This window comes from Phyllobates terribilis, unplaced genomic scaffold (genome assembly GCF_046119375.1).
Source record: "Phyllobates terribilis strain yellow unplaced genomic scaffold, ASM4611937v1 Scaffold_14__1_contigs__length_39327217, whole genome shotgun sequence".
NCBI lineage: Eukaryota > Metazoa > Chordata > Amphibia > Anura > Dendrobatidae > Phyllobates > Phyllobates terribilis.
This window is the reverse complement of record NW_027362774.1, coordinates 35,874,741-35,889,747: the sequence shown is the minus strand read 5'-3', so window position 1 is coordinate 35,889,747 and position 15,007 is coordinate 35,874,741. Positions and strand designations below refer to the sequence as shown.

Here is a 15,007-nt window from a genome sequence, read left to right as displayed (position 1 = left end):
TTTTTGCTCGCTTTGATTTTGTTCTTCATTTTCGCCCGGCTGACAAAAACGTCAAAGCAGACGCCTTGTCCCGATCCTTTCTGGTGTCCGATCTCGAGGAAGAACCTAAACATATCATCGATCCCGCCAGAGTAATGCAGGTGGCTCCCGTGAGTCTAAATCGTCTCCCTCCCGGTAAGACGTTCGTATCGGTACCTGATCGGGAGAAGATCCTACACTGGGGCCATTCGTCTAAACTAGCTGGCCACGCCGGTCAGAAAAAGACCCTCCAGCTTATTGCCCGGCACTATTGGTGGCCTACCCTGCACAAGGACATAATAGACTTTGTTTCTGCCTGTGTGTCCTGCGCCCGCAACAAAGTCCCGAGACATCTGCCAGCCGGACGCCTCCTTCCGCTTCCTGTACCTGCCGCCCCCTGGCAGCATATAGCAATGGACTTTATAACTGATCTCCCCGTCTCTGCCGGTTGTACGGTCATTTGGGTGGTCGCTGACCGCTTTTCCAAGATGGCTCACTTTATTCCCCTGCCTGGCCTCCCGTCTGCACCCGAGCTGGCTAAAGACTTTATCCGCCACATCTTCCGTCTTCATGGCCTGCCCCTCCACATCGTGTCGGATCGTGGGGTACAGTTCACCTCACGTTTCTGGAGAGCCACTTGTAAACTGCTAGACGTCACCCTGGACTTCTCTTCCGCTTACCACCCACAGTCCAATGGTCAAGTGGAGCGGATCAATCAGAACCTGACCAGTTACCTCCGGCACTTCGTTAATGCCCACCATTCTGATCTGGGTGGATCTCCTACCATGGGCCGAGTTCTCTTATAATAATCACGAGAGCGAATCCTCCTCCAAATCCCCGTTTTTTGTAGTCTTTGGTCAGCATCCTCGGATTCCTTTTCCTGTCTCCACCTCTGTGGACAACCCGGCTGCGGAATCTCTCGTTAGCAAATTTTCCTCCATATGGGAGAGTACCCGGTCCGCACTCCTTCTGTCATCCGAGCGTATGAAAAGACACGCTGACAAAAAACGCCTGGATCCTCCACAATTTCGTCCCGGAGATAAAGTCTGGCTCTCATCTAAATATGTTCGACTCAAGATACCTTCTTACAAGTTAGGGCCTCGGTTCATCGGTCCTCTGGAGGTCATCAGTCAGATCAACCCGGTGGCCTATAAATTGAAACTCCCGGCCAACTTACGGATCCTCAACTCCTTCCATGTATCTCTCCTCAAACCCGTGGTGCTTAACTCTTTTTCCAAGTCTACAGGTACGCCTCCTGCTCCGGTTTCTGCTGAGGACGAGTTTGAGGTAGAGAACATTCTGGCCACCAAAAGGGTAAGAGGAAAGACCTTTTTTCTGGTAGATTGGAAGGGGTTTGGTCCTGAGGAGAGAACGTGGGAGCCCCGGGAGAACATCCATGCCCCTCTCATCCTAGCTAAATTTCTATCTGGCCTAAAAAAGGGGGGGCCTAAAGGGGGGGGGTACTGTAGCGCCGGCGTCCCTGCCCTCTGCTAGGCAGGGACGCTGTTCCCCTCACCGCTCTGCTCCGTGCCCGGCGTCCCTCTCCCGCTCTGCTGGCAGCGCGCGCTCCTTCCCGGCCACTGTGCTTAGGGCGCGCGCGCGCGCCCTCCCTCCCTCTTAAAGGGGCCGCGCGCGCCGTCCTAAGGAGTCCCCGGCCAATGGCCGGAGGACTTCACCATATATAAGGCACCTCCTCCAAAATGGAGGTGCCCGAGCAATGTTGTTGCACCGTTCTACTCTGCTTCAGCCCTCAGGTCCCGTTGCCAGTTACCTGCCAGATTCCTGCCAGCTTGCTGTCCTAATCCTGCCTGATTTCCTGTTACCAGCCTGCCCGCTCACCTGGGAGCGCTTCTCCGCTACCTGCCTGCTTGCCTGCCCGGAGTCTCCGCTGTCACGTGCTGTGACCACCTACTATTCCAGAGACTCTCGCTTGCTCACTTGGGAGCACACATCCTCCATCTGCCTTGCTAGCCTACCTGGAGGTTCAGCCATCACAGGTCGTACCTACCCCTTACCTAGAGACTGCCCCGGTCACTTGCCGTGACCTCCAGCCCGTTCTTCCAGAGACTGCCCCGGTCACTTGCCGTGACCTCCAGCCCGTTCTTCCAGAGACTGCCCTGATCACTTGCCGTGACCTCCTGCCCGTACACCCAGAGACTGTCCCGGTCACCTGCTGTGACTGCCTGCCTGGTCGCCACCCGCTCCCTTGTATAGTAGCCCAGAGGTTCCGCCTCCCAGACCCGTTACAGTAGTTATATTCTTGTACATAGGAGCAGTATTATAGTAGTTATATTCTTGTACATAGGGGGCAGTATTATAGTAGTTATATTCTTGTACATAGGAGCAGTATTATAGTAGTTATATTCTTGTACATAGGGAGCAGTATTATAGTAGTTATATTCTTGTACATAGGGGCAGTATTATAGTAGTTATATTCTTGTACATAGGAGCAGTATTATAGTAGTTATATTCTTGTACATAGGAGCAGTATTATAGTAGTTATATTCTTGTACATAGGGGCAGTATTATAGTAGTTATATTCCTGTACATAGGGGCAGTATTATAGTAGTTATATTCTTGTACACAGGGGCAGTATTATAGTAGTTATATTCTTGTACATAGGGGGCAGTATTATAGTAGTTATATTCTTGTACATAGGGGGCAGTATTATAGTAGTTATATTCTTGTACACAGGGGCAGTATTATAGTAGTTATATTCCTGTACATAGGGGCAGTATTATAGTAGTTATATTCTTGTACATAGGGGGCAGTATTATAGTAGTTATATTCTTGTACATAGGGGGCAGTATTATAGTAGTTATATTCTTGTACATAGGGACAGTATTATAGTAGTTATATTCTTGTACATAGGGGCAGTATTATAGTAGTTATATTCTTATACATAGGGGCAGTATTATAGTAGTTATATTCTTGTACATAGGAGCAGTATTATAGTAGTTATATTCTTGTACATAGGGGCAGTATTATAGTAGTTATATTCCTGTACATAGGAGCAGTATTATAGTAGTTATATTCTTGTACATAGGGGCAGTATTATAGTAGTTATATTCCTGTACATAGGAGCAGTATTATAGTAGTTATATTCTTGTACATAGGGGCAGTATTATAGTAGTTATATTCTTGTACATAGGGGGCAGTATTATAGTAGTTATATTCTTGTACATAGGGACAGTATTATAGTAGTTATATTCTTGTACATAGGGGCAGTATTATAGTAGTTATATTCTTATACATAGGGGCAGTATTATAGTAGTTATATTCTTGTACATAGGGGGCAGTATTATAGTAGTTATATTCTTGTACAGAGGGGCAGTATTATAGTAGTTATATTCTTGTACATAGGAGCAGTATTATAGTAGTTATATTCTTGTACATAGGAGCAGTATTAAAGTAGTTATATTCTTGTACATAGGAGCAGTATTATAGTAGTTATTCATAATAGATCCTTTTAGGATGTTCGGGGTGTCGGATTTTATGCGGATACTCTGGAGGCCAAATGGAATCTATCACAATTCATTTTCATCAACATATTTATTACAAAGGTGTATATAAAACTTCCTGTTCTCCCATGTATGGTATAAATTTAGCACCAGGTACAAAACTTATCAGAAAAGCACCCCCTAGGAATCTTCAGCATTTATCACTGGTCACAATGATCCCCGATTTTAAATATTTAGTATCTGTCTTACTCACACAATGCTAAACTTTTGTCTCCATAATCAGCAGAGTCACTGTGTACATACATTACATTACTTATCCGGTATTATACTCCAGAGCTGCACTCACTATTCTGCTGGTGCAGTCACTGTGTACATACATTACATTACTGATCCTGAGTTACCTCCTGTATTATACTCCAGAGCTGCACTCACTATTCTGCTGGTGGAGTCACTATATATTGTATACATTGTATTACTGATCCTGAGTTACATCCTGTGTTATTCTCCGGAGAAGCACTCACTGTGTTGCTGGTGCAGTCACTGTGTACGTACATTATACCACTTCTCCTGATTCTGTATTATACTCCGGAGCTGCACTCACGATTCTGCTGCTAGGGTGACGCCCCTGCTTATGGAGTTTTGCACATACATATTAGTATTACATAATGTTTGGAGGAGACATTATGCAGTTTCCGGATACAAACTAGAGATATAAGATGCAGGAATATTTGTTGTGCGATTTCTGTGCAGTGAGAGTTCAGCTCTGGGGACAGAGGCTTTAGCTCAGGGATAATTAAGGGTCGGTCCTATAAATCCACTATGTAACAGATGGGTGGTATTGGTGTAAAGGGTCGGTGTTGTTGTGTAATGTGAAGTCCCGCCACCTTCTAATAGAGACCCTGACAATGATGGAGAACAAAGCGCCCGCTCCTGTCAGTGAATGGAGCAGACGCCTCGTTACACCGGGATCACTCTGTGACCGGACACATCGGCCGGGTCAGACGCCGGCGGAGACTCTGTGTATGAAGCAGGCTCGCTGCCCAAATATTTATTATCCATGGGGGGGCGGACGAGGGTCTGTTACTACTGCCCCCCGGAGGAGGATTGTGCGGAGCAGCGATTCCTATGTACAATCACTGTATATATAATAATGGTTGCAGTCAGGAGCTGCCGCCTGATAATTGAAATCCCAACCCTGTGTGGCCCCCCAGAGCTGATGATGTGCAGGAGGGGGGTCCTGACAATGTCCACAGCACATACACGAATATATATATATATACACATAGAGGGCGAGTATCCCCCATATAAAATAACAAGCGCCAGCACTGCTGTATAAAAACCAAAGATCATAAGACAATACAAAAGGAAACTATATACAAGACCAAGGGGGAGGGGTATTGTGGTGGGAGCAGCCCCGCCCCTGATGGCCCCACCCCCGCAGAACCCAAATTTCAGCAGAAATTCTCCAGCAGGATTTGGGTCGGCTTATTAGTGACCCCACACGCTGCTGAGTTATGGGGGCTTCTGCTGGACACAAGTCTTTGTTTAGTTCTCGACTGATAACTGTTCCCCCAGCTCAGATGAGTTCAGCTCCGGAGGCAGCCGCCATACAAATCCTCAGAATGGAGTGAGGTGACGACATTCAGGAGGTGGCTGATAGGGTGACCCGATTCCAAAAAGCAGACAAGATGGGGGGACGCTCGGCCTCCTCAATCTTCGGGAATGTCCCACCAGATCGGGTCTCCTTGTTATTGCTTCACGGCAAATACTCGGAACGCTTTACCTTCTTTACGGTTCCTAATGCTGAACACAAAACAATCGGAGTCAGAATGATTCAGAGTCATAAAGGTCCCTCCAGAAAAGCTGCCTGGCGACCCTGGAGGGGCCGCTGCCTGGCGACCCTGGAGGGGACGCTGCCTGGCGACCCTGGAGCGGACGCTGCCTGGCGACCCTGGAGCGGACGCTGCCTGGCGACCCTGGAGGGGCCGCTGCCTGGCAGCCCTGGAGGGGCCGCTGCCTGGCAGCCCTGGAGGGGCCGCTGCCTGGCAACCCTGGAGCGGACGCTGCCTGGCAACCCTGGAGCGGACGCTGCCTGGCAACCCTGGAGCGGACGCTGCCTGGCAACCCTGGAGCGGACACTGCCTGGCAACCCTGGAGGGGCCGCTGCCTGGCAACCCTGGAGGGGCCGCTGCCTGGCAACCCTGGAGGGGACGCTGCCTGGCAACCCTGGAGGGGACGCTGCCTGGCAACACTGGAGCGGACGCTGCCTGGCAACCCTGGAGCGGACGCTGCCTGGCAACCCTGGAGCGGACGCTGCCTGGCAACCCTGGAGGGGCCGCTGCCTGGCAGCCCTGGAGGGGCCGCTGCCTGGCAGCCCTGGAGGGGCCGCTGCCTGGCAACCCTGGAGCGGACGCTGCCTGGCAACCCTGGAGCGGACGCTGCCTGGCAACCCTGGAGCGGACGCTGCCTGGCGACCCTGGAGGGGCCGCTGCCTGGCGACCCTGGAGGGGCCGCTGCCTGGCAACCCTGGAGGGGCCGCTGCCTGGCAACCCTGGAGGGGACGCTGCCTGGCGACACTGGAGCGGACGCTGCCTGGCGACCCTGGAGCGGACGCTGCCTGGCGACCCTGGAGCGGACGCTGCCTGGCGACCCTGGAGCGGACGCTGCCTGGCGACCCTGGAGCGGACGCTGCCTGGCGACCCTGGAGCGGACGCTGCCTGGCGACCCTGGAGCGGACGCTGCCTGGCGACCCTGGAGGGGCCGCTGCCTGGCGACCCTGGAGGGGCCGCTGCCTGGCGACCCTGGAGGGGCCGCTGCCTGGCGACCCTGGAGGGGCCGCTGCCTGGCGACCCTGGAGGGGCCGCTGCCTGGCGACCCTGGAGGGGCCGCTGCCTGGCGGCCCTGGAGGGGCCGCTGCCTGGCAGCCCTGGAGGGGCCGCTGCCTGGCAGCCCTGGAGCGGACGCTGCCTGGCAACCCTGGAGCGGACGCTGCCTGGCAACCCTGGAGCGGACGCTGCCTGGCAACCCTGGAGCGGACGCTGCCTGGCAACCCTGGAGCGGACGCTGCCTGGCAACCCTGGAGCGGACGCTGCCTGGCAACCCTGGAGGGGCCGCTGCCTGGCAACCCTGGAGGGGACGCTGCCTGGCAACCCTGGAGGGGACGCTGCCTGGCAACCCTGGAGCGGACGCTGCCTGGCAACCCTGGAGCGGACGCTGCCTGGCAACCCTGGAGCGGACGCTGCCTGGCAACCCTGGAGCGGACGCTGCCTGGCAACCCTGGAGCGGACGCTGCCTGGCAACCCTGGAGCGGACGCTGCCTGGCAACCCTGGAGCGGACGCTCCGTCCCCCTTTTCCAATGACACAATGGTAATGCTATCCTGAATTATGTCTGGATTTGTGATCTGGCGCCAGAGACACCGCGCAGTGATCTATGATGGCGGCAGGAGGTCAGCACCGCGTCTGATGGGGAAATTAACCCCACAGCTGCCTGGGGGGAAAGAGTATGATCCACAGGTGAAAGACCACAGGGGACAGTAACGAGGGGGCACGGGCTGACAATCCGAGGAGGCCGCAGCTAGAGGGCACATGTATACATAACACTGGACATTCCCTTTAAGGCCCCGGGTCACGAGCCTCACAATGTTATTACCTTTCCGAGTGGATCCCGTTTTTCTTGGAGCCGATGTAATGATTTTTCCTATCCACGGGCATCACGTCCACGTATCCCCCAGACTCGTCCTTAATCACACCGGCGTGCACCGCCGTCCGACAAATGCTGGACGTCTGGAAGAGAAGACGATGTCACCACGGACAACCAACACAGGAACATGTGACCATAACCCCGCCCCTGCTAGTGACATCACTGATATCATAGGACACGCCGCCCCGTGGTGATGACATCACTGATATCATAGGACACTCCGCCCCTGGTGATGACATCACTGATATCATAGGACACGCCGCCCCGTGGTGATGACATCACTGATATAATAGGACACTCAGCCCCTGCTAGTGACATCACTGATATCATAGGACACTCCACCCCTGGTGATGACATCACTGATATAATAGGACACGCCGCCCCGTGGTGATGACATCACTGATATAATAGGACACTCAGCCCCTGCTAGTGACATCACTGATATCATACGACACGCCGCCCCCTGGTGATGACATCACTGATATCATAGGACACTCCACCCCCTGGTAATGACATCACTGATATCATAGGACACTCCGCCCCTGGTGATGACATCACTGATATCATAGGACACTCCGCCCCTGGTGATGACATCACTGATATGACAGGAGACCACACCCCTTGTACTACAGCTCCAGCTCCTCATCTATCACTGCTGACAACCAGCCTGGATGATTGGTTGTCAGCGCCGCCGGTTACACAGTCTATTGCTGGTGTATATTAGCGGGTGACGCCATGGTTTTGCTTTCTCAGAGTTCTCCTGGCGCACTGTGCTGTCACTTGACACAGGCTCGGTGCCCGTATATGGGAACAGTCGGCGCTGGCATCGGTCCTGGGAGCCATTCTCCGGCCTCTATATCCGTCTCCAGAGCTTGGAAGAAAGCGTCAGTGATTCTTGAAGGAGGTCCATGAGGTCGTGGGACCCTCTGCTCTAGTCCTGATATACAGCAGTGTCCACACACCGGGGACGGTCCTGATATACAGCAGTGTCCACACATCGGGGACGGTCCTGATATACAGCAGTGTCCATACACCAGGGACGGGGCCGGTGCTTGGCCGCTGTGGTCCTGATATACAGCAGTGTCCACACACCCGGGACGGGGCCGGTGCTCGGCCGCTGTGGTCCTGATATACAGCAGTGTCCACACACCCGGGACGGGGCTGGTGCTCAGCCGCTGTGGTCCTGATATACAGCAGTGTCCACACACCCGGGACGGGGCCGGTGCTCGGCCGTTGTGGTCCTGATATACAGCAGTGTACACACACCCGGGACGGGGCTGGTGCTCGGCCGCTGTGGTCCTGATATACAGCAGTGTCCACACACCCGGGACGGGGCCGGTGCTCAGTCGCTGTGGTCCTGATATACAGCAGTGTCCATACACCAGGGACGGGGCCGGTGCTCGGCCGCTGTGGTCCTGATATACAGCAGTGTCCACACACCCGAGACGGGGCCGGTGCTCGGCCGCTGTGGTCCTGATATACAGCAGTGTCCACACACCCGGGACGGGGCCGGTGCTCGGCCGCTGTGGTCCTGATATACAGCAGTGTCCACACACCCGGGACGGGGCTGGTGCTCAGCCGCTGTGGTAAACGGCACTGAGCTCAGACTGAAGGTTTCTACCGTTTTCTAGCGCATGAGCCCAAAAAATGTGCCGATCACATGCATGTAATTTCTATACACAGCTGAGGATTTGTTACATAGACAATCCTCCTGATTGTAAGGCGCCACAAGAGCACAGCATGTGCTGGAGCTGCAGGACTCCTGATGGCCCCCCAGACGTGTATCGGTGCGGCCCCCCATTGTGTGCCCTGCAGATCAGCCGCACATGAGCTCCGTATACATCAGGCCCCGGTGGTGTCACATCTGTACTCCAGTCACATCCAGAGCTGCACTCACAATGCCGGAGCTTTCCAGTGTATCCCAGGCGGTACAGAATGCTCTGCCATTGTCTGCAGCGCGGTGTGTGGGCCCCGGTGCGGCCGCGGGGCAGACCGGTCACTGATGCCAGTCACCGACAGGCGCTGAATAATCTGAAGAATGCCCAGCCGGGTCACATAGCGCGCGGGCATCGCCCGCCCACATGACGCCCATGTTACAGACACTACTTACATCTGCGTAAATGCTGGAGCCGATGACGGGCGCCCAGTGCGAGGGCTCGTCCTTACAGCGGCCGGGGCAGGAGAACCTGTGCAGGGGGTGAAATGGTTAATACCGGGGCTCAAAGACAGAGACATAGACCATCTCCCACCACGTCCCCACATCACCCTCCCCCGGTTCACTCCGGTATGTACCTGGGGCAGTGCTTCCCCGGCTTCTCATACGGGCAAATCTCCGCCACCGAGGAGTAACAGTCAATGGTCTGCACTGAGGAAGGAGCGAGACATTAGATCTATGCGGCCATAATACCGCCACATGGCCTGGAGGACTGCGCCGTATACCCCCACACATGCCATACCCCAATATGCCCCCCAAACACATCATATACCCCAATATACCCCCCAAACACATCATATACCCCAATATACCCCCCCAAACACGCCATATACCCCAATATACCTCCCCAAACACATCATATACCCCAATATACCCACCAAACACATCATATGCTCCCCATACACATTACATACCTCAATATACCCCCCCAAATACATTACATACCCCAATATACCCCCCCAAACACATCATATACCCCAATATACCCCCAAACACATCATATACCCCAATATACCCCCCCAAACACGCCATATACCCCAATATACCTCCCCAAACACATCATATACCCCAATATACCCACCAAACACATCATATGCTCCCCATACACATTACATACCTCAATATACCCCCCCAAACACATTACATACCCCAATATACCCCCCCAAACACATCATATACCCCAATATACCCACCAAACACATCATATGCTCCCCATACACATTACATACCTCAATATACCCCCCCAAACACATCATATACCCCAATATACCCCCCAAACACATCATATACCCCAATATACCCCCCCAAACACGCCATATACCCCAATATACCTCCCCAAACACATCATATACCCCAATATACCCACCAAACACATCATATGCTCCCCATACACATTACATACCTCAATATACCCCCCCAAACACATTACATACCCCAATATACCCCCCCAAACACATCATATACCCCAATATACACCCCAATATACCCCCCAAACACATCATATACCCCAATATACCCCCCCAAACACGCCATATACCCCAATATACCCCCCCAAACACATCATATACCCCAATATACCCACCAAACACATCATATGCTCCCCATACACATTACATACCCCAATATACCCCCATACACATTACATACCTCAATATACCCCCCAAAACACATTACATACCCCAATATGTCCCCCAAACACGTCATATACCGAAATGTACTCCATACATATAATATGCCCCCCACACACATAACATGTACAGAAGGTAATATACCCCACTCACATTATATATCCCCCTATAACCTTTATACACCTGCATATACCCCCATATACCCCCCCATGCGCTCTATATACCCCCATATATACCCCCCGTGCGCTCTATATACCCCCATATACCCCCTGTGCGCTCTATATACCCCCATATATACCCCCCGTGCGCTCTATATACCTCCATATAACCCCCCATGCGCTCTATATACCCCCATATACTCCCCCGTGCGCTCTATATACCCCCATATACACCCCCCATGCGCTCTATATACCCCCGTGCACTCTATATACCCCCGTGCGCTCTATATACCCCCGAGCGCTCTATATACCCACCCCGCGCTCTACATACCCCCCCGTGCGCTCTATATACCCCCCGTGCGCTCTATATACCCCCGTGTGCTCTATATACCCCCCGTGTGCTCTATATACCCCCCGTGCGCTCTATATACCCCCGTGCGCTCTATATACCCCAGTGCGCTCTATATACTCCCGTGCGCTCTGTATACCCCCCGTGCGCTCTATATACTCCCGTGCGCTCTATATACCCCCCGTGTGCTCTATATACCCCCGTGCGCTCTATATACCCCCCGTGCGCTCTATATACCCCCCTGCGCTCTATATACCCCCCTGCGCTCTATATACCCCCCGTGCGCTCTATATACCCCCCATGCGCTCTATATACCCCCGTGCGCTCTATATACCCCCGTGCGCTCTATATACCCCCCTGTGCGCTCTATATACCCCCCGTGCGCTCTATATACCCCCGTGCGCTCTATATACCCCCCTGTGCGCTCTATATACCCCCCTGTGCGCTCTATATACCCCCGTGCGCTCTATATACCCCCCATGCGCTCTATATACCCCCGTGCGCTCTATATACCCCCCTGTGCGCTCTATATACCCGCCGTGTGCTCTATATACCCCCGTGTGCTCTATATACCCCCCGTGCGCTCTATATACCCCCCGTGCGCTCTATATACCCCCCTGTGCGCTCTATATACCCCCCTGTGCGCTCTATATACCCCCCTGTGCGCTCTATATACCCCCCGTGTGCTCTATATACCCCCCGTGCGCTCTATATACCCCCCGTGCGCTCTATATACCCCCCGTGCGCTCTATATACCCCCGTGCGCTCTATATACCCCCCCGTGTGCTCTATATACCCCCCTGTGCGCTCTATATACCCCCCGTGTGCTCTATATACCCCCTGTGCGCTCTATATACCCCCGTGCGCTCTATATACCCCCCGTGCGCTCTATATACCCCCGTGCGCTCTATATACCCCCCTGTGCGCTCTATATACCCCCCGTGTGCTCTATATACCCCTGTGCGCTCTATATACCCCCCGTGCGCTCTATATACCCCCCATGCGCTCTATATACCCCCCTGTGCGCTCTATATACCCCCCGTGTGCTCTATATACCCCTGTGCGCTCTATATACCCCCCGTGCGCTCTATATACCCCCCATGCGCTCTATATACCCCCCTGTGCGCTCTATATACCCCCCGTGTGCTCTATATACCCCCCGTGGGCTCTATATACCCCCCGTGCGCTCTATATACCCCCCGTGCGCTCTATATACCCCCCATGCGCTCTATATACCCCCCTGTGCGCTCTATATACCCCCTGTGCGCTCTATATACCCCCGTGCGCTCTATATACCCCCCGTGCGCTCTATATACCCCCGTGCGCTCTATATACCCCCCTGTGCGCTCTATATACCCCCCGTGTGCTCTATATACCCCTGTGCGCTCTATATACCCCCCGTGCGCTCTATATACCCCCCATGCGCTCTATATACCCCCCTGTGCGCTCTATATACCCCCCGTGTGCTCTATATACCCCTGTGCGCTCTATATACCCCCCGTGCGCTCTATATACCCCCCATGCGCTCTATATACCCCCCTGTGCGCTCTATATACCCCCCGTGTGCTCTATATACCCCCCGTGGGCTCTATATACCCCCCGTGCGCTCTATATACCCCCCGTGCGCTCTATATACCCCCCATGCGCTCTATATACCCCGCCCCGCAGATCTCACCTGTCACCTTCGACACCATGAATGAATTTCCTGGCTTGAATTTACTGAGGGAGATAAAGGGATCGTCAGCTTCTGGGATTCTGGGATTTCACAGTCGGACACATAATGCGCCATTTTACCTCAGAGACTCCACGCCGTTCCGGGTGGACTTCACAAAGAACTGCAGTCGCCCTTTCCGGGTGATGTCCACCAGGCCGCCATTGTTATCGATGACCCCATAATGTATGGCCGCTCTGCATAGGCTGGACATCTAGAGGAGAGGAAACCGCACCAGTGAGATGTGTGAACCGGGAAAGGGGAGGGGCATATGTAGGAAGGGGAGGAGCATATACATATGAAAGGGAGGAGCATGTGTAGGAAAGGGGAGGGACATGTATAGGAAAGGGGAGGGGCATGTGTAGGAAGGGGAGGAGCACATACATATGAAAGGGAGGAGCATGTGTAGGAAAGGGAAGGGGCATGTATAGGAAAGGGGAGGGGCATGTGTAGGAAGGGGAGGAGCACATACATATGAAAGGGAGGAGCACATGTAGGAAGGGGGCCATATATCTAGAAAGGGGAGGAGCATATGTAGGAAGGGGACATATACACAGGAAAGAGAGGAGCATGTGTAGGAAGGAGAGGAGCATGTGTAGGAAGGGGAGGGGCATATACAGAAAAGGGAGGGGCATATACAGGAAGGGGAGGAGCATAAACAGGAAGGGGAGGGGAAAAGACAGGTTGAGCAATGCACAGACACAGGAAGGGGAGGAGAATAGACAGGAAGAGTAAGATGCAGAGAGAGAAGGGGAAAAGAATAGGAAGGGGAGGAGCAGAGGAAACGGAGCATCAGAGACGGGAAGAGGAGGAGCAGTAAGAGGAATGGTAGAGCAGAGACAGGGAGAGGAAGGAGCAAAAAAAGGGGAGGAGCCTAGGCCGGAAGGGGAGTGGCAGAGACATGAAGGAAGGCAAAAAATGGGAAAGTCAGAGAAAAAGGGAAGGGGCAGAAAGACAGGAAGGGAAGAAAATAGAAGGAAAAGGGAAACTGGAAGGAGTGGTAAAAATTAAGGTGAGGAGCATTGAAGAGAGAAAACAGGAGGGGCAAAGGAAAAGGAGTAGCATAGAAAGAAGGGGAGGGGCAAAGAAAGGGGAGGGATAAAGGGAGGGGCAAAGAAAGGGGAGGGATAAAGGGAGGGGCAAAGAAAGGGGAGGGATAAAGGGAGGGGCAAAGCAAGGGGGGGATAAAGGGAGGGGCAAAGAAAGGGGACGGATAAAGGGAGAGGCAAAGAAAGGGGAGGGATAAAGGGAGGGGCAAAGAAAGGGGAGGGATAAAGGGAGAGGCAAAGAAAGGGGAGGGATAAAGGGAGGGGCAAAGAAAGGGGAGGGATAAAGGGAGGGGCAAAGAAAGGGGAGGGATAAAGGGAGGGGCAAAGAAAGGGGAGGGATAAAGGGAGGGGCAAAGAAAGGGGAGGGATAAAGGGAGGGGCAAAGCAAGGGGAGGGATAAAGGGAGGGGCAAAGCAAGGGGGGATAAAGGGAGGGGCAAAGAAAGGGGAGGGATAAAGGGAGGGGCAAAGAAAGGGGAGGGATAAAGGGAGGGGCAAAGAAAGGGGAGGGATAAGGGGAGGGGCAAAGAAAGGGGAGGGGTAAAGGGAGGGGCAAAGAAAGGGGAGGGGTAATGAAAAGGGAGGGGCAAAGAAAGTGAGGGGGGATGAAATGGTAGGGGCAACAAAAGGGGAGAAGCAAAGAAAGAGAAGAGGCATAGGCAGAAGTATGGGGGCACGGAGAAGCATGTTGTGAGCCCTGGGAGTATGGTTCCTCCATCACAACTCTAAACCGCTGCCTATTCACCCCTTGTCTTGGTGGAGAGGAGCTATGACTTAGTTCTGATACTGAGGGCCCCTATATACCTGCACAGTTCGTGGTCAGGGAGGTGAACTTGAGCCCTGTGGGGCCCCTTCTGCATCTCAGGGACCCACGGCCGCTGCTGGGCCTCCTATCTATAATCAGGGATGCGTCCTTTTATCCGAAGCCTCTATAGACTGCGCAATGCGCCTGCCCAGTCCGGCCGCAGACAGAAAGACACATCCACATCTCAGACAGGTAAGAGGAGTGTGGTGCCGGAGATTGCGGTATACGTAGGCATTGAACGCATACCGCGATGTCCTGCGCCATAAAGACAGACCTGTTTAAGCCAGGGAGGAGTGTGGCGCTGTTCGGGCCATAGGCCAATATCCGGCGCCATTTTAGTGAAGACAAATTTGCATAGTGTCTTAGACAAAATGGCGCCAGACAGTGCGGTATGCGAATACTCCGGCGCCATTT

The 15,007-nt window shown here is 53.5% G+C and overlaps 1 protein-coding gene across 2 annotated transcripts in view; it reads right to left on the bottom strand.

Moving 5' to 3' along the window:
* Positions 1-3,551: 3,551 nt before the first annotated feature.
* CRISPLD2 (cysteine rich secretory protein LCCL domain containing 2) overlaps positions 3,552-15,007 on the bottom strand; it is a 65,457-nt gene continuing 54,001 nt past the window's right edge. For both annotated transcript variants that reach the window (XM_073659910.1, XM_073659909.1), the window contains exons 10-15: positions 12,824-12,954; positions 12,705-12,748; positions 9,473-9,545; positions 9,291-9,366; positions 7,130-7,263; positions 3,552-5,282 (exon numbers count right to left, since the gene is read on the bottom strand). In XM_073659910.1, the coding sequence (XP_073516011.1) occupies positions 5,228-5,282; positions 7,130-7,263; positions 9,291-9,366; positions 9,473-9,545; positions 12,705-12,748; positions 12,824-12,954 (513 nt within the window). In that variant the 3' untranslated portion in view covers positions 3,552-5,227. The remainder of the gene's footprint in view (positions 5,283-7,129; positions 7,264-9,290; positions 9,367-9,472; positions 9,546-12,704; positions 12,749-12,823; positions 12,955-15,007) is intronic.